The sequence below is a fragment of the Neocloeon triangulifer genome, unplaced genomic scaffold (assembly GCF_031216515.1).
Source record: "Neocloeon triangulifer isolate White Clay Creek 2 clone unplaced genomic scaffold, ASM3121651v1 ptg000014l, whole genome shotgun sequence".
Lineage (NCBI taxonomy): Eukaryota > Metazoa > Arthropoda > Insecta > Ephemeroptera > Baetidae > Neocloeon > Neocloeon triangulifer.
The window spans coordinates 29,862,265-29,886,989 of NW_026775556.1; the positions used below are offsets into that span (position 1 = coordinate 29,862,265).

Sequence of the window (24,725 nt, forward strand, 5' to 3'; positions counted from 1 at the left end):
AAGTGTGAACGCCAGTGGGGGAAGGGACTTCTAAATCTACTGATCGGATCGGATCATCGGGAAATAGGAATATGTAATTTTTTTACGATTACGACCCTTTGGTACGACCTAATCTCGCAACTGCAACATTTCTCACAATTCCGAAAACGTTTATAAAACTAACTATTCGTGACGTCACAGCGCTGCGGAAGGTAGCAAACACTTCTTTTCTTGGTAGCAAACTTCCAGTAACCACCTAGCATCAAGACCACAGAGATAGCGCAATAGGAACCTCCTTTACAATAAGCAGCAGCAGTGGACCCAAACCGGGCACTTGTATGTACCATCTTTTGGAACGTAAACAACCCAACTCTGTTGTCACATAACGAGGAGTTCACGTCCTTGACCCTTGCCTGTTTTTTATTTTTCAAATTTTTAGGATTTCAATCATGGTTTTGGTGTCTTCAAAAATCCTAAATTCAACTCGAGTCTGGCTGATTAACAAGCACTTGTCAATGTACCTTCGCAAACTTTCCGTAAGTTTTGCATTTGCAAGAGGAGCTAAATTATATTATAATTTAGTATCAATGCGATAATTGATCGATAGAGTATATATAAACGTTTTGTCTTAGCAAATCTCGACACCCAAATTTTCAATTCCGAAATTTCCTTATTTTGTAGAGAATTATAGTTCGCAGTAAAATAACACACAGGTAAAAGAAGTCAAGATAATACAGTGTGTGAATAATGCTCATTATTCAAACGGTAAAATTCTTTTTAAAGTTAAAGAAGTCTGTAATGTATAATCTGGATTGTAGGAAAATTAAATAAACTTGAATTTTCGAGTCGTCTTGCCGACCATGATAAGGAATTTCAAATCCTGCCATCCTTCACTGTCTACAACGCCCTTGAATTTGTAAAATTCTAAAAGATAAAGTAATTGTTCCCCAAAAGTTTTAAAGAAAAGAATACACCAGTACCCGAAATAAATCTGTATATCTGAGCAAGACTTACTTAATTGTCAAACGAATCAGACTGATGCTATATAACTGATTAGTTCCCTCAATTCTATGGGCATTTTTTTAATTTGACACACTCTTGGCAAGGGTCAACCAAATTTAATGATATTAAGCCCATCATTTTGTCAAATGTTTTAGAAGGATTTTGAACAATTCTCAAAATTGCCTATTTTACAAGTTAATGATTTTGAAAAAAAAGGAATTTTCGAAAATGTTGAGCATTCATCTGACCGACGATGACACAAAACACAATTTGATCCATTTTGGTTTCGTCCTGCTCGGTGACGCACGAAAAAATAAATTTATCAAAGTGCGACGGAAGTAAAATATTTTGATTTCAAAATAGCCTAAATAATTTACCAACATATTAAAAAATATGGTGGGACAATTTTTTTTTTTTTATTGTTGTTCATTTGTCCAAATTTTCGTTTTCGAGATATTCAGGGTCAAAGGGTAAAAAAAGTGGTTTTCCCGAGCCTTTATTTAGGCAAAAACAACTTTGAACGGCCATATGTTCTCCTGTTAGAGATAGAACAAAATGTGTAACGACAAAGAGTGGTCCCCTTGACTTGTTCTTTCCGATCATGTATACAGTATCACACATATTATTGTTATTAGTTATTATCATAATGACCAGGTCAAAAAAGTCATTGACCCCGGTGACGTGTGACCCTCTTTGAATCTTGAACATTTTTTTATAAAATATAGAAACTGGGTTCCTTGTTGCAAGAGAAAAACATAATAAAAAGACGACCTATTGTGGCCAGTTGTCATTTTTAATTTTTCTCTTAAGAGGAAGCAGGTTTCAATTTTTCCATGAAATCCACTCACTATTTATTATTATTTTCATTTTCAATTGTTAAGAGCTCCACACTGAGAGCGCCTGTGCCAAGGAAAGTACGCATTGTGGAGGTTGGGCCCCGCGATGGTCTGCAGAACGAAAAGGTTATCGTCCCCACCCTGGTCAAAATTGAGTTTATAAACAAGTTGACCAGAGCCGGTCTCAAAACTGTTGAATGCACGAGGTAAAATAAAATTTAAATATTTTTGGCTAATCCTTACTAACAAGGAAACCTAATACACCTCCATTTTTATTTTTATTTATTCTCCATCCAAATACATTGAAACGATATAACGTCTTACATCAAATAAAAATAAAATTTTGCCACCGTCTAGTGGAGTGGATTAGATTAGATAAATGTTTATTGCATTAGATATTTATGCATCTCTGATTTGCCTTTACAACAAGTAATTTATTTGAACTAAAAATTAAGAGAATATATATATATATATATATATATATATATATATATATATATATATATATATATATATATATATATATATATATATATATATATATATATATATATATATATATATATATATATATATATATATATATATATATATATATATATATATATATATATATATATATATATATATATATATATATATATATATATATATATATATATATATATATATATATTATACAAAGTCTTGTAGGCCTGTGCTCTTTGTTAGTGGTGCAAAATTTATTTTTTCATCATTTTTATTTTTGGGGTTCAACTTAATTAAAAATCATCAATTTTTGCTGGCAATTATCACGATACGATGACGAACAAAGCTGAAAACTATAGAAAAAGATTTAGAAAGGATTGAGATTTAGATTGCGGTTGAGGAAGGTCAGATTTTGATATTTTGGTGTAAAAGGGAGTTTAGCTCCACAATTTTGTGTTAAATTAATTGTGTTGATTTTTTTTTAGCTGCACATTAAAAAAAGATTAATACAATAGTTCAATTTCTTCAAACAATAATAATAAAATATTTAGAATTGTGTCATGATGTTGCAGTTTTGTATCCCCAAAATGGGTACCACAAATGGCTGACCATGTAGAGGTTTTCAAAGGAATCACCAAAGTGCCTGACGTTAGTTACCCAGTGTTAGTTCCCAACCTCAAAGGCTTTGAAGCTGCCGTAAGTTTAATATTAATTCCAATTTGAAAAAACTGCTGAAAACTACCAATAGAAATTGTGAATAATTAATGAAACATTTCGAATTGTTATACTTGGTAGGACGCACATTCGTACAATACATACATACTAGATGGGTGCGCTCAACAATTTTGCGCTCGCGCTCACTGGCAATAGTGCACTCGCGCTCAACTTTTTGAAAATGTTGCGCTCGCACTCAAATTTTTAATAAGTCTTGCGCTCACGCTTTGCGCTCAAAAATATTTTTATCCGAGGAAAACGTGCAACTTTTTAGAACATTTTTTAATATAAAACAAACCATCGGCAATTAAAATGATAAAGTTGAAGTAAAATTACCAAAATTGGGATCAGTTTTGAAGATTTTTGGTATGAAATCACTGTTTTTTGTTAGAATTTTTGATCAAATTTTTTGCTTATGGTTTGAGCGCAAATGAGCGCTGCGCTCAGCGACCAATGCGATCGCGCTCTGCGCTCTCGCTCACGATTTTGAAAATCGTGCGATCGCGCTCAGAGTGCAGAGCGGAGAGCGCGCTCTCTGCCCAACTATGAATACATACATACAATATATTATTCTAGGTATCAGCAGGTGTAGAAGAAATTGCAATATTTGGAGCCGCCTCTGAGAGCTTTTCCAAGAAGAATATTAACTGCTCAATTAGTGAGAGCATTGCTCATTTTGGCGCCGTCACTCAGGCTGCCAAGGAAAAGGGAATTAAAATCAGAGGTTACATATCATGCGTGGTCGGCTGTCCTTACGAAGGCATGGTTCAGCCGGACGTGGTTGCCAAATTGACTCGTACCTTGCTGGATATGGGGTGCTATGAAGTGTCACTGGGTGATACCATTGGCGTTGGCACCCCTGGCTCTATCCAGGCTATGCTAGAAGCTGTACTCGCCGCGCAAGTTCCGGTGGGCAACCTGGCCGTGCACTGTCATGACACATATGGACAAGCTCTTGCAAACATCTTTGCTGCCCTTCTGGTCAGTATTCTTTATTACGTTTCCATTGAGGAATGACAATTACATTTTATATAAAATATTAGCAAAATATTGTACATCAAATGCTTTAATTGTAGTTCAATTCAATTCCTTTATTTTTCTCCAAACAAGTCGAAACAATCAATTGTAAAAAAATTGGTAGGGAGAATAAAAGGCACACAGTGCTAGTGAACAACTCACTGGAACTCGTAACCGAGTATTTACCAAGAGGTGATAAATACCTGACTACTCGCCGCACTACTACTACTAGCCTAAACGACGAGAAAATTTGTTTAACATGCCTGACGATGGTAAAACCCTTGATGTTCTATGGCACCCCAGCTTGGCATCCCTCTACCCAGGTGAATATGAAAAAGTTAGAACGGGGGCAAAATCGTGCCCTCAGATTTGTGCATGGGCGGCACATCTCTGAGGCGGCCAAAAAAGAGCTGCGCCCTCAGTGCAACAGCAGCTCAAATACAACGACTTGACTTTTTTTCGGAAGTGTCTTAATGATGAGACAAACATGAACGAATGCGCGAATCACAGTGGGGCGAGTGATGCGAAACACAGACGGCAAGCACCGACTCATACCCCCAATAAAAGCGCGCACCGACCTCGGCCTGCAATCGTTCTCCTTCCGACTCGCCCAACAGTGGAATTCCCTCCCTTCCGAATTGAAATCTTGTCCGGCCCCCAATTTCCCCAAATTCACCATTTGCGAAATCGAATAACATTGGTTCTTATGGCAGCTTCATCTTAGAATGATTAAATCTATTCAATCCTAAGACATGTTGTACTAGATGAAAAATAAAAAATATTGGCGTTGGAAAAATCAAAATTGGTTCAGCGTGGGGCTGTAGTCAGGCAATCAAAGATTTGTAAAAACTCCAAAAATTGGCTTCGGTTGCCTACTTTACAAATCTTTGATCGCCTGACTACAGCCCCATGCTGAACCAATTTTGATTTTTCCAACGCCAATATTTTTTATTTTGCATCTAGTACAACATGTCTTAGGATTGAAATGATTCAATCATTCTAAGATGAGGCTGCCATAAGAACCAATGTTATTCGATTTCGCAAATGGTGAATTGTGTAAAATGTTTTGTGATGCTAGATTAATTTTTTTTTGCTTAAGGCTGCAGTACGGCGAGTATTGAGGGCGGAGGCAAATTTCTTGTTTGTTTCAGTTTAATGATGTATGAGTTGTTCACTAGTACTGTAAGTCTATTTCTCCGTAATGTAAATTTTTTTGCTCAGATGCTTTGACTTGTTGTGGAGAAATAAAATGAATTGAATTGAACCACCGAAAGTGCGCACCGACCTCGGCCTCTACTCATTTCCCTTTCGCCTCGCGTCCTAATGGAACTCCCTCCCTTCTGTGTTAAAATCGTGTGCGTCAAATAATTTCCCTAAATTGTGCAAAGAGCATGTGAAACAAATTTAAACTTTTTTTCCCGTAGTTTAGGCTGCAGTGCGGCGAGTAGTCGGGTATTTATCGCCTCTTGGTAAATACTCGGCTATGAGTTTCAGTGAGTTGTTCACTAGCACTCTGTGCCTATTTTTCTCCCAACCAATTTTTCACAATTGATTGTTTGACTTGTTTGGAGAAAAATAAAATGAATTGAAATTGAAATTTTCACAGTTAACATAAACAGTTGATGCGCTAAGCTAATTTCTATGTTAATTTCCGTTATGTTTTGCTAAAAACTTTTGACATTATTATCTTAAAATGTTTCTGGCCCTCAGATGGGAGTGTCGGTCGTGGACTCAGCAGTGGCGGGCCTTGGAGGCTGCCCTTATGCCAGGGGCGCCTCAGGCAATGTGGCTACAGAAGATCTGGTTTACATGCTAAGCGGGATGGGAATCGAAACAGGCGTTGATTTAAACTTGTTGTTGGAAGCAGCCGAGTACATTTGCACTAAAATTCACCAACCCACCAACTCGAGGGTTGGTCGAGCACTGGGAAGACTGACCATTGAAAGAAAATAACATCATCCTTGCAAAGGATCTAAACCGTCACATTCAAGACATGCCATATCACTTTCGCATGCACATTGTTAAAGAGATGTCTATTTTTTGCGCAAAGAATAAGTAATAAAAGGATCATATTATTAATTGTAAAAAAAACGTCTAGATGATTTTGCACCATCACAACACAGCGTCCAAATAAAATAAAGTATTTAAACCGATTTAAACATATGCTTGGCGTTTTTTGGTGGCAGAGCAGAGAGCACCAGGACTGCCGAGAGAGAGCGCGCACCGTGCTGAACTAAATTGGGAACTTACGAGATTGGTAAAAAAAGATAGGTGCTGGCAGGCATGGCTGCTTGCTTCTAATACCACTCGTCCTGTTCTTGAAATTTCATAGTGTGCTTTCCACCAAAGAATCATTGGAGTTGCAGCTGCACGTGCGTGTCCTCACATTGCCCACCGGAGACCAGTGAGAAGTGGCCTCGGTGCTTTGCCGCGTGTACACTGCGGTTCCTCTACGTAAGATGAGATCGCTGTTGCGAAATACAAACACAAGTATGACCCATCTGCTATCCCACGTACAATCTTGGTAACATTGTAAGTACCAAGAAAGAAAAAAACTTATATCACAAGTATCACAACAATTTAATAATACATTTTCATATATCACAAAAACTCTGCGATTTCAATCACCATTATCAGAATGATAAAAAAGTTAAAAGCCGAATCAAAAGGAGAATCGGATGATACTAGCCAAATTGTGATTTTGTTTCCCTTTATTTACTCTAACCAATCTAAGTAATCTAACCATATTGCAAATGGGTGGACTTCCGCTAATAGTATTTTTTTACCGCAGTATTGCGGCGTAAGTCAATACAAGTATAATTAAATTTTATTGTTATTATCCTTTTCATTATTTAGTAATTTATAACCTTTAGTTTCAAATAATGTTAATTAATGTATTCGTGTATGCCTATGTATAAGTAAAGTTTGAGGCACATTTTTTTTCATCTTAATTCTTAACAGTCTTACCTATATATAACACGTTTTTTTTATGTTCAAGAAGAAAAATAACTTTAATCTTTTTTTTGCAAAATAAAATAAAATTAACTTAATTTTGTTTGAGATACTGTATGTATTTATCCTTAATAATTATAGAAAAACGAAATATATCAAAGCGTAGTTAGTGGATATTATGATTTTTAAATCATTTCATTCAATAACAAATAACACAATCCGCTTCATCATTATTATTTTTGGCAAAATATACTCCTGGTTTACGGAAAAGCTAGTGGAGGGTGAAGGCGTTAATTATTAATAAATTGTTAATACATTGTTGCAAATAATACTCACTATACACATGCAATGTTTTGATAATTTTACTCTAACTATCGCGATCTTGAAAACTATATAAAAATTGTGCGATTGCGATTTTGAAATTGAAAAATCGTGCGATCGCGATCAAAAAAGGTGCGAAAATTTGTGAGCAAATATATTTATGAAAAAACATTTCAGAACGTTTTTTTTTTTATCAATTATGGTTTTAGAATGAGGAGTCCGAACAAAAATGAATTTCGTAATTGAAAAGTCTCTTTAAGAAATTTTTCTATCAATTTATCTGAAACTGACTGTTTTTCTTCCAGATTTAGCATTAAATTATCCCAGATTAAGCATTAAAATTGCTTTCCGCGATCGCAAATGATCGCCTGCGATCGACCACCTTTTGCGATTGCGATCATCTTTTCAAAAAATGGTGCGAAAGTAAAGGGCGAAATTAAGGGTGGTGCCACTGGTGCCTCGCCTTTCTGGTCTCTCCCCAGAAAGAATATCAATTTCCCGGCCGCAGTTGACGGCTAGCCCAAAATTAAATGAAACTAGATCAATATAGTCCTTGTCGGCCCAAAGAGCGATGCAACCAATTTCTTTCTCTGGAATTTTTAATTTCTCCCTCACCTCATCTTAGACTCTGAATGCCTTGGCTGACAAAAACGGCTGAGCCACCCATTTTTGCGGCGGCTCAGGCGGCTGGTGGCTTGGTTAAGTGACCCAATACTACGCAGGAGGACGTGAGCGAATTTTTTCGCTCCAAAAAATTAATATTAATTTTAAATGTATTTCAAAAGCTGTATAAAATGTATACGTTAGCTTAGATCAAAATAAATTTGAAATTCGAGGGCAGCAAGATTGGTCCGAGACCAATGGCTATGGGATTCAAGTTTGAGGCGTTGGGAATTTTTTTCCAAAGACGATAATTTAATTCCCAGTAGCATTGTCCACGGTAAAAGTGCATTTTTGGCTCTTTTTTATTTTTTCATGCAGTTTAATGCGGTTTTTGAGCGGCGGCAAAAAGCATGGGGTATTTATCTTTTAAATAATGCTTTTGGAATAGTTTGTATTCTGCTAGAGTTGCAAAAATTTGAGTGTTGTGGAATGCGTAGCGTGGCGCTGGATTTGTTGAGTTCCGCGCTGATCGACCGAACTCAAAGGGTAAAATTACGTGCTCTGGCTGGCGCCAACCACTGCTTAGAACACCGCGGTTGACACCTCACTTGGTTGGTTTTCAAAATTTTTTGATCCAAATTATCAAACTAGTAGTATGCATAAAAATATTAAAAATAACAACACAATGAAAACACACAACATAATGAAAATACTTTCACTTATTTTATTGTTATTTATTTTTCTTGATTATTGTCATTTACTTGTCCGAACTTTTAAATCAGATTGTTTAAAACGCCCGATATCAAAAGAGACTTGGCCGCTGCGGTAAACACACACGATTAAAAAGTAACATTCACAAATACTGTAAAATTGCTGCCACAAATTCTACTTGCTCAGGGAGGGAAAATAAATTCGCAATTAGGTTTTCAGATCTATGATTGAAATTTTTTTTCTAGAGTAAACTAGAATGCACTCGTCATTCATCAAAACTAAGGGTGGCGACCCGTTGTGTCCCCTCGGATTCCACCCGCAAGTACGCTGGCCTACTCGCTGCAAACGGTGCTTCAGGTGAAATCATCACGCTTACATACCCTTTGATTTTGCGGTTAATATAGCTTCTCTGATCTGTGTTCTTCGCAGAGACTACAAGGAGCATGGCGGAAATAAAAAAGACGACTCATCCTTGCTGTCCTCCCTCCGCCGCGATACTGTAACGGCTTCCACACCAGCCATATCGTCATGGGCCTCGCAACCCTTTAACCGGTCAGTTTGACTGTACAAAATTTGGGCGCAGTAAAATGTAAAAGTGTGTTGATTCACACACACACTTGTAACTTTATTTTAGCTTCGTGTTTGCGTCCGACGTGATCTTCGCATAACTCTTAATCTCAAAATTCCTACAAGATAATTTGTGGAAATGAAGAAGTCGGGCTTGCCCGACTTCTCATTTCCATGATCACCTCCTCGAGTGTCAACTTCTTCAAACGAGAGTTTGTTATTATTAGGATTAAGGATTGATGAAGATTGCTTGATAAAATGTGTGGAAATTCTCATCTGAACATTCACATAATATAACTTTATATAAATATTTACTTTTTTTGAAATTAATTGACATTAAATATATCAATTTTTTTGCATCATTATTTGAAATATCAAAAAATTTAAATTAAATTTAGCTGCTGAATTTTTAAATGATTTGCATTAATATACTGTCATTAATTATAAATCGGCTTGCAAGAGTGGACCGCAATGTACTGATCTGGCTGCGCTCACTGCCCACTTGCTTTGTGTGCCAAGGAAATAGAGCGGCTGGTTCTATTTTTGGCCAGCCCCTATCCCTCTATATATGCAAGCTCAATCTTTCACTCATGATATAATCACCAATCTGAAAATCTCCTCCCCTTGCGTCACGTGTGTTGACGTAACGTGCTGTTATGTGCCATTTAAACACATGCACGTGGCTTAAACCGCTGAACAAAATTTAGCTGATATTTACAAAATTCTTGTACAGGTCTCGCGAGAGCGGGAGCAGCACTGGACTTGGTACTTCAGGCTATGATAGTGTCCGAAGTCCAGCGACCAGCGCCTCATCGACTGACCTGAGCAAAAGCGATAACACCGCAGATGTGTCTGTGACCCTGCCTAGGAAGACTGCTGCATCATGGACCAGCACGCCTGATCTCAAGAGCTTAGATGAAGACACTACATCTGTTACGATCAAGATGCCACCAAGAGTTCGAATTAGAGCAGCAGCTCCAGAGGCCCTAAAAGAAGAGGCAAAATCAACTGAAAAAGGTGCGTTTGTGTTTCCGTATTTCAAATATATTAGCGTAAAATTCTACCACAAATATATGGGGGACATTCACTAGAGATATCCTGCCAGGACAACCATGTCAATTAACTTAATTAAGTATAGCTAGTCTGCTAGCCGGTGAGGATATCTGTGGTGAATGTCCCCCAATATTTAAGATTTTTCACTGTCTAGAAACCGACTACAGATCCGCGCAGTACACATTTAGACGCCGCACTCTTGATTTAACTAAGGCAGATGACAAGAAGTCGGACTTAACTACTGACACCTTAGCGGGAGCTGAAAGACCTCGTTTGAGACGCACTTTGACACAGCCCATCCAAGAAGAGCTTCCTCCAACCAACTTGTCAGGTGCAAGGAAGCGCACCCCTGCTCTAGATCATGCAGAGGAAACATCATCTAAAAATAAAGCAGGTAGAAATTCAATTCAGAATTTGAAAATCGGCTTTTTTAAAAAAAAAAATATTTTTATGATCATGAATTATTATAAAACTGTCTGAAGAAATTGACACTCGAGGAGATGATCATGGGAAGTGAAGAGATCGGGAATTTTCCTCATTGTTAAATTTTTTTTTTTTTTTCAAAAATAGATTCAGTAGATTCAGACAAAATTGATTCATTATGGATCAACATATGTACAAAGAAAATAAATCCTTGCAATAATTCTCTAAAATACAGCTTTGCAAAATATGAATTACAGTTCATATAATTTTACAAAAAAAAAACATGCGTCATAGAATTTTGTCATATAATATTAATCCCAATTCCTCGTCGCAAAAATTGTTTTTAACCTAAAACAAAACTCTTTCGGTCACGGCTCGCGACCTTATTTCATATGTAACAATAATTGGGAATTTTGATTTGGAATTATTGTTTAAAACTGAATATTCCTTTCTCAATTAATCCTTTCCCTTGAACACACAAAAACACAAACAATTTTATTTAAATTAATTTATTCGTCGTCGACATTTTATTCTGCGTGTGGGAAGTGTCGAGTGCGCGGTGCCGAGAAGAAGAGAGAAAGAAGTGCATTTGCACTCGCCGCCAATCAGTGCCCCCACCACCTGCACTGATAAAGAGCACACAGGTTACTCTCCTGGGTAAAGGTCTCTGATCTCGTGCAGTTTTGGTTTAGTCGCCCACGATCAGTGGTTGTGTAAACTTCACCCGGCCTCTGCTGTGCCAGCAGCAGGTTGGCCGCTTCCTCTCGTCAATTGGAGGATACGAACGTTCTGCGAGAAGAGTCAACGTAAGTTGCTTTTCAGAATTTTTCCCTTAATTGGGCGGCATTCCGAATGGACCTTCTGGACCACTCCTTTCCCTTGTTTCATTTTGAAAATTGGGCGCGTCGACTAAACCAAATTCTTGTACAACTCAGGTGCCCTGTGGGACCGTTGATTATCGCAACTGTCCGGCCCAGCAGAGCTGCTGTCCGCAAGCGTCGTTTGCGGATGGGGCGCTGTCGCCAATTGCAGCGCCTCGTGCTCACGAGTGACCACCACCACCCCGGTCACCAACCACCCTCAGTCGGCGGTCGTCCGACCAAACACCAGGTCGACCTTCAAAGCACCGACACCATCAGGGGTCGCTCCCCTCGCCGAGATCATCTCGACACTCAGATCACGATGAGTACCTCTCATTTAAGTGAAATCGAACCGAACACTCGTTGAGTGAATTTTTGATTATTTTTTATATATTTCCGAATTGATATTTTTGTTACACATTACACTTTCCACACACAAATTAGCCCCATACCTACTAACCACACACAGTTAAGTCTCAATTAATTTACAAATACAAATTTCTTATTTTTTTTTTGCATTGACTCGCTTTGCAATTAAAAGCCGTTTGAAAATTAAAATTAAAAAATTAATTCTTTTCTTTTGCAATTTTTGGTTCTTTAATTTGAAATATACCTTTTTGTGCATCTTTTCTGAATTTGAGATTTATTTCTGAGCAGTTAAATTTAAAACTTCTGGATAAGCAGAACCCACACATTGGATCTGAATCAAATAGTAACCCTGAGTGTTACACATATATGCAAACGCTCCTCGTTGACTAATCTTACATTGGTCAGCAAGCAGCGCTCATGAAAAAGGGTCGCAGACCGTGACCGAAACTGGTAGAGCCATTTTGTTTTGAATATAAACAATTTTTGCCTGTGCGACGAAATGAGTCAAAATAGCTCATTTTGTAGCCTAATTGTAAGTGGTGCAACCACTGAACTTCTCTTATTTTTATAATCGTTGAGAGAACTTCGATTAAATTTAGAAATTTATTGATTCTTTATTGAGATAAACTGCGATATGATAACATCTAAAGTATCAAATAAATACATCAATAAATTTTTTTTTTTTTTAGATTTGGACTTGGTGACGAAAGTGAAATCATCAAGTGGAGCTTCATCCACTTCTGCAAACAAGACTGACCTGTCAATTCTTTCGGTACTTGGTGCAAAAGAACGTGAAAATAATATTAGCAGCAGCAGCAGTAGTGATGATGAGTCGGATGATGCAAGCAGCATTGCCTGTACAGACACCACAGATACAACCGTTGTTGACCAGAGCAATGATGACGAGATAGCCGTAATTATTTCAGGCACTCAAAAGTGCTCTAAAGTAATTTTGTATGAATTAGCAGGAATTGAAAAGAGAATTGGACACCTGGAAGGTGCGATGTGAGAAGGCAGAAAGAGAAAAAAGTGACATTTTACTTAGACGGTTGGGTGGAACTAGAGAGACAGCTCCGTCCAGTGCAGAAGCTTTAAAACTACAGCAACGTGTCAATGAATTGCAAGTAAATTGAAGAGCTGCTGCGTATTTTGGATAGACATTAATATCTATTATCTTACTATTAGCAATTGACGGAGGACCTAAGAGATGAACGCAAAAGTTTGTCTCTTAGGGTGAAAGAGCTAGAAAATGAAAATGAGGCAGCCACAGCCAGAGAGCCAGAAATGCGCCGGACAATAGAAGATCTCCGCAATAAACTCTCAGCTGCTGAAACTTTGTGTGAAGAGCTAATGGACGAAAATGAAGAAATAAAAAAAGAGATACGTGACCTTGAAGAGGAAATTGATGAGATGCAGGACAACTTCAGAGAAGAGCAAGCTGACGAGTATACATCTCTAAAGAAAGAACTTGAGCAGACTGCAAAGAACTGCCGAATACTACAGTTTAAATTACGCAAAGCTGAGCGAAAGGCAGAGGCCCTAGAAGCTGCTAAATCAGAGGTCGAAAAACAACTTGGTGACAAGGGAGGAAACTTACAGTCTATAGAAAAGGTATATAATTATAAATATTTACTCTTGAGTAAATTTTTTTTACCTAGATTCAACAGCTGGAGAAAGATCTTAAGCTACAATCAGAAGTTTCGGAGAGGCTGCACAAGGAGACAGAAAACTTGAAGACACAACTGGCTAGGGAAAAGGCAAAGTCTTTAGACTCTAGAAAAACAACACCTATTGCAGAATCGTTAAAAAAGAAAGTACCGGTGTTGGGAAAATCAGCCTCAGGAGAAGTGAGTGAGCTTTTTATTTTTATTTTCTTTATTCTCTATTCAGGTATTAACTCTTCTTGGTCAGTGCAAAACTTTGAAAAATTAGAAAAAGAGAAGAAACTCATGTCTAAAAAACCCGGCACGGTATCAGTTTCAGATAATATTGATTCCGCATAGATCAACACACATGCATAAATAATATTTGAAATAGGTCAAGAAATAAAAAAATAACAGTTTACCAAATTAAAAATACAGCTGACAAAATTTAACACTAAAAATATTCAACTGGCTTGGCACCTGCTAGAGGACAGCGTGTGACTTGTTTATAGCCAGCCTAGGCCTAATACCACTTTTAGTCTTATTTTTAATATTACGACCAAAAAAGTAATAAATTCAAAACCCTCGAGATATAAGTTTTTGTCTTCACAGGTGTTGGGCCAATGTTCAATAATTACAATTAAATCTGGGCGTTTTCAAATTTATAACAAAATCTTGAAATTCAGTAAATTTTTTAGGTGTTTTTAGGCTGATACTATTGAAGTTTGGTATTTTTAATTTATCTCTATGCGATTTTTTGCATTGATTTGCTGTTGGAGTATTTTGTATATTTCTTCTCTTTTTCTGACAGAAGAAGAGTTTGGGGGTGTATGAGGTGGGTTGCGTATACTTGTTTGGCTAAAAGTCTCCTTATTCGTCAGTACGTCGGTCTTGGAAACGGTAAAAAATCTATTCATTCGATCGCTTCTCCTCATGATTGTGAGTAACAGGCAGTTTGCCTCGCATATATATCGATCGAGTGTCAAGTGTATATGTAAATCAGGGCTCGAATGTCGGCGACTTTCTTTACCTTGTTTTATTTACATTGGCGCTGTTTGAAAATTTCAGGCAATTACAAGAGCTTCTTTAACAAGAGGCGGCTCACAAGATGATCCAGTGCAGCTTCTTAGAGATCTGCAAGATGCCATGGAAAGGGAAGCTGACTTGCGTGAGCAGCTCAGATTTTCAGAGGAAGAGGCAAGTTTGAATTTGATGAAATTTCTTATTTCTACCAGAAAAAAAATTAAAAAATTTAAGTGAAATGAAAAGTTAAAATTAATGATTTAAAAAAAAGAAAAGTTCCGAGTGTTTGACTGCTAAAGAAAATGGAGGCTGAAAATGATCCTCCAAACCCCACAAAGCCCAGAAAAGTTTACTTCAATTTGAAAAACACAGACCATTTCAGACCAAAAAGGGCACCAGCTTCAACATCAGTTTTTGGGGAATTTTTCCCCCTCATCAGGTATACCCGGGCGGGCCGGGCAGTACATTGTTCGCAAAAAGAGCGTCGTCTCACGGACCGGCTCCACTGGCCCACTCACAAATTCACTCGAAAATTCCTCCTCGGACGCTACGCTGTTGACCACATTTCGCGCAAAATAAATCATTACTTTTAACTTTCATTAAATTAGATTTATGTTCCACAATTGATATCAGTTTCTGGGAAAATAATTTTGAAATAATAAAGCTTGTGTAAATTAAAGTTATTATTGATCTTTATTGACTTCTTAATAAGTCAATAAAGATCAATAATAACTTTCCAGCTAAAAATATTTGTATTGGCTGCTAAGGTGTGGGCAAAATTCCTACATGACTTGTTTAATGATCTCGAGCAACATGATCAACATGGCCAAACTGCTAAAGAAATTTCTGAAACGCTCAGGCAAGATGGAGATGGGATTGAATCTGGCTCAGAAAATCTGCTTGAGAATGCAGAAGTAGAAAATGGAGCTAACAAACAAGACATAATTAAAACACTTCGAAAATTTGTTTTTGTCGAGAATTGTCCCCAGTTAACTGATTTTCACCTGGACAATGACTGGTGTTTGGACGAACTTTTTAAAGAAAAAAATTGTAACGGAAATTCAGATATGTGTGAGGAAACCAAAAAAAGCAAAGAGGAATCAGTTAACAACAAGGAACTGCCGTTTAAATTTTCCTGCAACAATCCTATAATTAATGTAGAAGAACATGACATTGACAAACCTATGGGACTGTTCTTTGAAATCAAAGACGACCCTGGCGAGAAAACTATTGCTCTGACAACTCAGCCTGTGGTACACTCCAGCTCCACGTCATCTGTCGGTTCAGTGCTTTCCTGGGTGGCCCAAAGCATTATTGGCAGCATCCTGCCAGGTCCTCGCCCTACCCCAAGCCTTGCAGTTATGCGGCCAGGGACTCCTGTAGGAGCTCCAAATAGTTGTGATATCACCCTGCCGCCTTTACTGCAAGGTAATATTATAAATTGATGTGTAGTCTTATAGCCGGGCGTGTGCTTTCTTTTGTTCACAGGAGCAGAATATGCGCAAAAAATGCTCCAGATTGGAGGATGAAAACGATTCTCTAGCAATGCAGCTTAAGAAAATGGCAATGAAGGCTAGAAGTATGTGTACCTACGAATAGCTCGTTAAATATTCAAAATTACCGAGACGTCACTGCCGCCTCCATTTCATTTGATTTGTAATTTTTCATCAAATCCAAAGCAAGCCCACTTTTATATTGAACATATAATTATAAATGTTTATTCTTCACAAAATTTTATTACAAACTGATGCTGCCAAATCAAATTTTTGATCAAGAAGGGGAAGTTTCTGTGCAGTCTCTCAGGGTGGGTCATGTTTTTTTATTTTGTTTATAATGGAATAAAAAATTTAATTACTATAAAACTAAATTAATCAAAATAGCTAGCCGGGGAGAATATCTGTAGTGAATGTCCCCCATTGTTAACATTCAATTGTTTAAAACAATTCATTTGAAAAAAGCAGTTGATGGACAAAACGGCACCGACTAGCAAGAATTTTGCTAAACTTCCGAGATCAAAAAGATCCCATCCGCCGCAGTGAGCCTCGGTTGGGGTGGTTTTTGTTCTTATCAATTAGTTTTTGTCATTATCACTTATCAAAAAATTTGCCACAGGTAGGCCTCGCACGGGGTGGGAAATTGTTCCGTCGTTTGCAGAACCTCTTCCTGCCAGTTGGCGCGCTGAAAGTCAAGGACCTCTCGGGGGGCGGGCGGGCGCAGGGCGGTCAGCGGTCAGCGACATGGCGGCCAAGATGGAGGTGCGGCCGGATGGCCAGCAGTGCACCGCCGCCATGGCCCTCGAGTTTTATCTTCAGCAGAACGACGTACTCGCGGGGGACAAAAACGTGGTTTTTACCATGGGGGGTCAGCCTCGTCTTGTTGACTGCGCACAGGTCGGCCGAGGGGGTCTCAAAGAGGGCCGCGATGGTCGCCACCATCCTGCAATTCTTCAGGGAGCGGGCGCTGAAGCAAAGAAGGGGAATGGAGTTGGTGTTTTGGCGGCGCAGAGTAACTCACGTGGCTGGCATCGGTCATGGTGGATCTTCCGAAAGGCTCAAAAAAGAGTCGTTCAGCGTGGGTAAACAGCAAGACCAGCAGCGGTATGTAATTGCCGTTTCTGCGGAGGGCGTTGAGATCATTGTCGGTCCTCGGCTGGGCAAAACCTGGAAGCGGTGTCTTTGGCGCGTCTTGGTGTGGCGGTGGTGACCCAAAATTTCAAACTCAAATTAGGAAATGTGCTGCATAGTAAAAATCATTTTTGACTATTTTCATTTATTGTCCACATTGTTGCAATACACTGTTTAACATAAATTAATTACTTTAAAATTCTTGTGAAAAGTTGAGTTGAAATTCAACACAATTTCCTTCGGATCCGTGATAATTTTTCTGTCTAAGGAAAATGCGAAAATAGAGGCAGGAACTTTGCTGCGACTTTTATTAATAAAGCCCCATTCTACTCTGGGTACAATTTTTAGAAATTTAAAAAAATGGGTAGAAAGGGTATCACACACAAAAAACTCGAAAATATTTACCTATAACTTATTTCACATCTGCATCAGTAAAAATTAGATTGCGGCTTATCACAGCGCGGCACACTCTTGCGGCATTTTGTATAAATTTTTAATTCTCATCGACTTCGTGTGTGAAGAATAAACCACAATAAAAAGCGTTGAAATGATTAAATGAAACGCATTATAAAATAAACACGGGCTTATTAATTAAAAATTAAACTAGATTATGTAAGAGAAATTACAAAATTTTTGTGTTTTAAATTTGTTCGGATATAAATATGTTTTCTCTTTCTCCTTACGTCATAATCATGGTCTTTTGCCAGAGTTTGCAGAACGTCATTTTTGCGTTTGTTTTCAATTTAAAAAACATTTGTTTTTCTAGATATGTGCATCGAAATTTTACTTTTGTTGCAGGGCGGTCAAGTCCAAGCCCTGGCAGACTTTCCACTCCAGAGCCCAGCCTTCCTGAAAAGGATGAGGGAATATCTGAAGATGATGATCCAGCTGAATTGCGATTGCAACTTGAGCTGAATGAGCAGGAGGCGGCAATTTTGAGAAGAAAAGTGGAGGATTTGGAGAGAGCCAGTGAGACCAACCAAAACCAGATTAAAGAGCTGCAGGAAAAACTTAGCGCAAAATTGCCATTAACTGCAACGTCAAAAGGAGTTCGAAGTGATTTAAGGCCAGCTTCCAGCTCAGCAGCAGTGTTGGAAAAGAAGATATTGGTAAATTTCACTGCATTTTTATTGTTGTTTAAAGCGAGTTCCTCGATTTGCTTTTCTGAGGTCTGGAAATGCACTTTGTATGACAAAAAATTTACTGCAGAATCGCCTGGTGACATTTATTTTGCGTTTTGGTTGCCGCCGACTTGTACGCGGCCGATACGACACTAGCCGCTGCTGCGTTTCATTTGGTGGCCTATTGTTGCAACGCATTGTTACTGAAAAATAGCCACAACCGCAAACGAAAAATTTCTTTTATGAGATATTTTCATGTCAATTTTTAAACTTTTTAAAACAGACAGAATGTTTTCTAACCGAAACTTATGCAAGGAACTCGATTCTGGGGTCAAAATGTTATTCCGGTGTGGCTAAAATAGATTTTTTGACACAAGAAAATAATAGGTTAGGTTAAATTTGACCTCACCAATCGATACATAAAAAAGATATCATTATGTTATAATTATGTATATTTTCAAAATGAAACAGCTCGCCGAGCATATAAGTTTCTAAAATGCCGGGGCAATAATATTTTTACCCTTCCTATATGTTTTAGGTTTTAGAAGAAGAGTCTTCTGAGCTAAGAAAAAAACTTATTGAAAAGGAGCGAGACTATGAGCGCCTACATGCAGAGCTTACTCTGGCTCACAAAAGGAGCAAAACAAGTGCAAGAAGTAGATCTCTTGACAGCAGTGAGCAGGCTCTTGATCTTAAGAGACAGCTTCAAGTCATTGAGCAAGAAGCTGCCATCCTTAGAACAAAATCTCAGGAACTTGAGTCTAAAAACGAAAAACTGGCTGCTGAGAACAAGAAGTTGTCTATCCGAGCAGCTCAAGGAGGAACTCCCCCAAAGGAGAGTGCAGACTTGAGCGCTAAAGTGAGCGAGTTGAAAGAAAAGTTGGCCACTGTGGAGAAAGAGCTGAGCGAGGCTAACAGTAAACTCAAAGCAATAAAACCAGACGTTACTCGAAGTGCTGCAGCCCTTGAGGTCGAGAAGCTGAAAAATCAACTAGTAAAAGTGGAAATGGAGAATGAGAGGCTTAAAGAGGGTGGAGCTCGTCTTAGAACGAGGTCGCCAAAGAAGCCAACAGATATGACAACGAAACTCCAAATGAAGAAGATGGTTGATGAACTAGAATTAGAGGTTTCCGAACTTTGTGTTGGACTCAGCATAGCGCAGAAGAGAAGTGCAGATGCTGCTAATAAGGTTTGAATTTTAAGTGACTCAGTGGTAAGTGCGCCTGGCTGTGTGGCACAGTGGTTAGTGCGCTAGGTTGATAATTGAAGCCCTTGGGTTCAATCCCAGCTGGGGTCAGGGCTTGAAAAAGTTCTGATTCTGGCTGGTAAGATCACAAGACGTCAGTAAATCATACAAGGTGCATAGATCACTGCGACAGGCAGATTTGGGAGAAATTGCAGGCACCGATTTATCTGCCCTTGCAATTTAGCAGGCCATTCTTTTTATTTTTTATTTAAATAATTAAAATTGTAAAATTGCCTTGCCATATAATATCTAGAACGTTGCGGCTTCCACTAAGGAAATGGACGATATAAAAAACGAGTGTGAAAGCTTAAAAGAAAAACTTGTCAAAGTGACGGACAGCTACGATACAGAAAAAAGTAAATCTGAGGAAAATATGAAAAGGATGGTGGAAGACGTCACAAAAACTAAGGATGAAGTACTCAAGCTGCAAGCAGAGAATAGAATTTTGAAGGAAAGTCTTGAGAAATTAAAGACAACGCAAGGTAAAAGTCTTTGGCAGCCATTTTTTATTTTATCGTAACGTTTTTTATAGAATCAGCAAAGAAAACACAGGCAGAAAAAACCAAAGCACTTAGCGAGCTGGAAGAGACTAAAGCTTTAGCATCAGCTTTCCAAAGAGAAAGTGAAGAGAAAATTAAAGAGGAAGCCAAGAAAAATGAAGCAGAGAGGGTCAAACTTCAGAAAGATATAGCAGAAAAGACCAAAAAGCTGGTAGATGCTGAAAAAAAGGCAAAGGATACGGAGGAAAAATTGAAAAAGACGGAGAAAATCCTTGGTGGCAAGAAGGACAAACTTGCCAGAGCAGAAAAAGACGTACGTTTAATTTATTTCTTTTTCTAGGTTTGTCTCTATTAATTATAATAAATAAATTTAAATCACAGCTTGAAGCTGAAAAAGAGAAACTGAAACAAATTGAAATCACTCAGAAAGAAGTAGCAGTTGGTTGGCTGAGAGAACGGGATGAACTCAAGGCTAATGTTACTGAAATGAGTCGAAAACTTGACCAACTGCAGGAGCAGTTGTCTGGTCGCGTTCGCGAGGTTGAGACGCTGGTAGGTACATGGCCAAGTTTATTTATTCTCTTTGAACAAGTTGACACTCGAGGAGATGATTGTGGAAATGAAGAGATCGGGCTTTTCCTCGTTGCAAAAAATTGTTTTTATTCAAAAACAATCTTTTGCAACGAGGAAAAGCCCGATCTCTTCATTTCCATTATTTATTTTCCTCAATACATTGAATACACAACATCTTACATCAAGTCGACACAAAATTATCAATAAAATACTGAAAATATATGTGAAGAATGTTGGTTAAAGGGGTCAAGGTCCTTGAAAGGGGTGAATGGAGAAATTTGGCTCTTCGCTAGAGCAAACAACTTGCTAAAGCACGGCGCACTCTCGTTCGAAGAAGAGCGCACCACCGCTAGAGCCATTGGTCAGGGGGACTACGTATCAAGTTTTTGCCACAGATACGCCTTGCACAGTGGTGGAAACTGTGCCGCCGTAAAGTTCAAGTTCAAATTTATTTAATTTTGATATAAGCTAATTTATACATTTACAGTATAAAGCTTTTGCAAAACAGGCCCAATAAAGAGAATTGCTAATTATTTAGAGCGAAAAATTCGCCCATGTCGTAAAACTGATTTTCCAACACATATTTTTTCACCTTCATTACAAGCTCGTCATCATTTTTACAAGTTTTAATATTTTTCGGAAATGCATTAAAGATTCTTGGTAGGACTCTCTGCAGATATTATGAGTCTACACGAGACTTCAACAAGGTCTTCCCGACTAAAATTATTTTGATTATTTCGTGTAACTTTACGAATATCTATAGCACCAGGGTCACTATACTTCTTAAACATTTGGCGATTTCTAATTAAGAACTTAATAATACATTCAAGAATATACAGAGAGTAAACTGTTAATATTTCATTATTTTCTAAAGAGCGGCTTACAGGATTCCAGTGCTTTATACTATTTTCCGTAGTAAACCAGCAAGAGCGCGCAAGACTCTCTTTTGGGCTACAAACACTTCTGACATATGGCTAGAGCTACCCCAAATAATTATGGCATACAAGATATGGCTCTGAACATGAGCAAAGTAAATCATTTTCAACATATTATCAGATACTTCATCCTTTAATTTCGTGAATTGGTATGTCTTTCAAGGCGGGTGGCGTGTCATTCCACGGTTTGACGACGCGGTAAGAAAATGTCTCACGTCCAAATTTTGCTCTCGCGGGCGTCTGCAGAGCACGGGGGTATCGTCGCTTCGCAGCTTTGGGTCCGTAGTTGTGTGCGCTCTCGCGTCAAAGTCGGTCACGCCGATGGTCACTTTTTTTTAAAAAAAAATAAAAGGTAGGTGTACAGGAGCTGCATTTTGAAGGGCATTTTTTGCTCCTTTACCGTTGCAAGGTGTGTTTGCCGCATAGTAAATGAAGGACCCGTTTCTTGATTTGTTCTAGTTTGTTAGCTATGCAGTAGGTGCTTGGGTGCTACGCTGGGGTTCCGTAAAAAAATACTTTACTAGCAAGAGATACGCAATTCTTTTTACACTCGGAGTGCATATCTGTGCAAATTTCTCAAAGGGCGGCGCAAACGAGGGCTAGTAAGACTCAGCTTCCTCCAGTCATTTTCAATAATTTCAAGTTTTACTTCACACCAGAGAGCTATAGGGACGAACTACCCTGGTGGTTGCGTGTTAGGACAGTTCATAGGCCCCTTGGCCCGTCTGGTTAGTCTGAAACCTCAGAGTTGAACGAAAGGGAGGTCAAAATCTGCAGAGCAAAATACCAGCGTGTGTAGTTGACTTACCAGTTCCTAGGCCATCCGAATCATTGCCTGTTGGTTCAAGTTTATTGAACGGAAACAGCATTAGATAGCTTAGATTAAATTGTTTGATTGGCTTAAGTTTATTAAGCGTAAATCAGCATTGTTGATAGGAGCCGAGAGAGATTCGAGTCGTATCGAGTGTTATTTTGGCTATAGGTTAAATTCATAGCTTAGAGTAAATTGGTGGATAAGAGACTCCAATCGGGGAGAGCTTTTTACCAGCCTTGCTGTTAGGTGCCGATTAAGTGAAATTTATCTGCTTAAGTTTATTAAGTGGGTTATTGAACTTCATCTGCAATCAGGTAGATTACCTCATTAATTAAGTTGTGATTGGCTCAAGCAATTGAGCGGAAATTGCATTCTTATGGACATATAGGCGCTTGAAGTCGGTGAATTGGTGGCTCAAGTCTCGATTGAGCACCTTCATAGATTGATAGCGGCAGGTGTTTCATTTGACAGATATTGTTTAAGATAACATCCCGTCAGCCTGGGTAGGCAATAATTGAATAATTAATCAGAATATTACATACACAGTATAGAGGTGTAAATAGCAAAGTTTGTGTGAATAAGATAATTAGAATTAATATTGTTTTTGAGTTGGAAAAGAGTCGTACTTTGGTACTTTCTGTTTTAGAGAACCGTGTAATTGTCACGGAGCCTTTGACTGATAAAAGGGGATTACCAAATATCAACTCCTTTATTTGCGTTCTGCTTTAGGGAACCGTTTTATTACGGAGCCTTTGACTGATAAAGAAGGACGTAAAAAATTAAGGATTGATTTTGCTAGATTTGATAAAGGGCTGCTTTGTTGTTTGGAATTCTTAAGAGAAAGAAGTGGTTAGAGAAATCATAAAAAATCCCCTAGACACACTGATCTTCAATTAGCTTCTTTCTAGGTAATTGTCGCACCCAATTACCATCCGTTAGGAAAAGCAAAGCCCGAGGACTCTGTTAAATTGAAATTAGCATTTTATTAAGATTATCAAACACCACCTGTGCGAGCGTTTGTCAGTCTCTTTGTTAGTCTAAATAGCAGCCTTAGCAGGCACTTGTGTTTAGGTGAGACACGGTCGCGCGTAACAGAATTGGGGGCTCGGCCGGGATCTGATTTAATTCAGGCTTTTGATTGATCTTCAAATATGGAAGGAGACGAATCTCAAGGTTCTCAGTATCTCAGTATAACTCCGCAGGGAGTGGAACGCCAAATCCTGTTGTCAATCAGAATCCTCCTCGATTCAAGACCAAAGAGGAGGTGTTGCCCAAGGACAAGATGAAGCCGAATTGCTTCAAAAAGCATCCAAAAAATTGAAGAAGCATGAAAAAATGGTTGAGTTGATTCATGATGTCACTAAACCCATGATGGATTTTGTGTGCGGCCACCAGGTCAAGCGAGTGCAGCAGGGCGGCGTTGTGCGCGACCTCGGCGTTCGGCCGCCTGTACGCCGAGCCGACGAGCAGCCGCAGTTTGCCCACTCGGATTTCAGCCCGGACGATCTCAGCGCGGCTCTAGAGGTGCGGCAGGCGCTTAGGCTGGAGGTGCGGCCGGATGGCCAGCAGTGCGCCGCCGCCGCGGCCCTTGAGTCTGTCCTTCCGCAGGACGACGTACTGTTGGGGGACAAACTCGTGGTTTTTCACCTCGGGCGTCAGCCACGTCTCGTTGACGGCGCACAGGTCGGCCGAGTGGGTCTCGAAGAAGGCCGCGATGGTCGCCGCCGTCCTGCGATTCTTCAGGGAGCGGGCGTTGAAGCAAAGAAGTGAAATTGAGTTGGTATTATTGCGGCGCCGAGTGACTCGCGTGGCTGGCGCCGGGTGCGGTGGATCTTCCGGAAGGCTCCAGAAAGGGTCGTTGACGGCCATTGTTGGAGCATCAGGTCGTCCCAGGTTGATGGACGTTTCCGGGACTGGGCGACTCGGCGGGCTCAGGAGAGTTGCTCACCTTGAAGTTCTGCAGTTTCTGCTTATTTTTTTGCACCCCTTGGTTGGGCAAATGGCGCAGGAACTGGGAAAAATGGGCAAAAACTGGGAGCGGTGTCTTTGACGCGTCTTGTCTTGGCGACGGTGGCGCCGCCTGATCTCTTGCACCTGAATTTGTATCGAGTGCAACAGTCAATAGTCAATAGTTTTTTTGAGGCCAGCCGTAAAACCGTGCTGCTAGTCAGGAATTGTTTTCTCACGCACTAAAAACTCGCTCGTTTTATTTCGCACATGTCGCTCCAGAACTTTGCCAACCAGTGACGTTACGCTAATTGGGCGAATTTTTTTGTTTCTTTCTTGTTCAGATTCTTTGTTTATTGGCGTGACTGAGGCTTTTTCCAATCGAAAATCATTTCGGAGAAAGCACACTCAAAAAGGACAGTCA

General features: G+C 39.1%; 2 protein-coding genes across 11 annotated transcripts in view; both read left to right on the forward strand.

Moving 5' to 3' along the window:
- Positions 1 to 127: 127 nt before the first annotated feature.
- On the forward strand, positions 128 to 6,115 carry LOC132201600 (hydroxymethylglutaryl-CoA lyase, mitochondrial). Of its 3 annotated transcripts, none has more exons than XM_059627882.1 (6): positions 128 to 336; positions 419 to 515; positions 1,863 to 2,023; positions 2,858 to 2,981; positions 3,576 to 3,980; positions 5,727 to 6,115. In XM_059627882.1, exons 2-6 carry the CDS (start codon positions 429 to 431, stop codon positions 5,967 to 5,969), a joined length of 1,020 nt encoding a protein of 339 aa, XP_059483865.1. In that variant the 5' UTR covers positions 128 to 336; positions 419 to 428; the 3' UTR covers positions 5,970 to 6,115. The 3 variants fall into 3 exon arrangements, with proteins under 3 accessions (XP_059483865.1, XP_059483864.1, XP_059483866.1); XM_059627881.1 differs by having other exon boundaries at positions 128 to 315; XM_059627883.1 differs by having other exon boundaries at positions 322 to 371.
- Positions 6,116 to 6,264: 149 nt separating this feature from the next.
- LOC132201592 (myosin-11) overlaps positions 6,265 to 24,725 on the forward strand; it is a 31,288-nt gene continuing 12,827 nt past the window's right edge. For 4 of the 8 annotated variants that reach the window (XR_009442290.1, XM_059627853.1, XM_059627851.1 and 1 more), the window contains exons 1-16: positions 6,265 to 6,548; positions 8,849 to 8,960; positions 9,033 to 9,155; positions 9,904 to 10,187; positions 10,378 to 10,617; positions 12,565 to 12,788; positions 12,841 to 12,999; positions 13,061 to 13,486; positions 13,534 to 13,722; positions 14,587 to 14,715; positions 15,309 to 15,969; positions 17,964 to 18,274; positions 18,825 to 19,475; positions 19,786 to 20,014; positions 20,065 to 20,345; positions 20,414 to 20,584. Coding sequence is in view for 7 of the 8 variants with exons in the window: in XM_059627853.1 (XP_059483836.1) it covers positions 8,860 to 8,960; positions 9,033 to 9,155; positions 9,904 to 10,187; positions 10,378 to 10,617; positions 12,565 to 12,788; positions 12,841 to 12,999; positions 13,061 to 13,486; positions 13,534 to 13,722; positions 14,587 to 14,715; positions 15,309 to 15,969; positions 17,964 to 18,274; positions 18,825 to 19,475; positions 19,786 to 20,014; positions 20,065 to 20,345; positions 20,414 to 20,584 (4,179 nt within the window). In the remaining variant the exon portion in view is untranslated. Of the gene's footprint in view, positions 6,549 to 8,848; positions 8,961 to 9,032; positions 9,156 to 9,903; positions 10,188 to 10,377; positions 10,618 to 12,564; positions 12,789 to 12,840; positions 13,000 to 13,060; positions 13,487 to 13,533; positions 13,723 to 14,586; positions 14,716 to 15,308; positions 15,970 to 16,029; positions 16,121 to 17,963; positions 18,275 to 18,824; positions 19,476 to 19,785; positions 20,015 to 20,064; positions 20,346 to 20,413; positions 20,585 to 24,725 lie in introns of all 8 variants that reach the window. The other 4 variants (XM_059627852.1, XM_059627849.1, XM_059627850.1 and 1 more) reach the window with 4 other exon arrangements.

Coding starts and splice junctions, on each gene's coding strand:
- LOC132201600 (XM_059627882.1), top strand. CDS start 429: ATGGTTTTGGTGTCTTCAAAAATCCTAAATTCAACTCGAGTCTGGCTG. Junction 2,024..2,857: donor AAAACTGTTGAATGCACGAG/GTAAAATAAAAT, acceptor ATGATGTTGCAG/TTTTGTATCCCCAAAATGGG. Junction 3,981..5,726: donor ACATCTTTGCTGCCCTTCTG/GTCAGTATTCTT, acceptor TCTGGCCCTCAG/ATGGGAGTGTCGGTCGTGGA.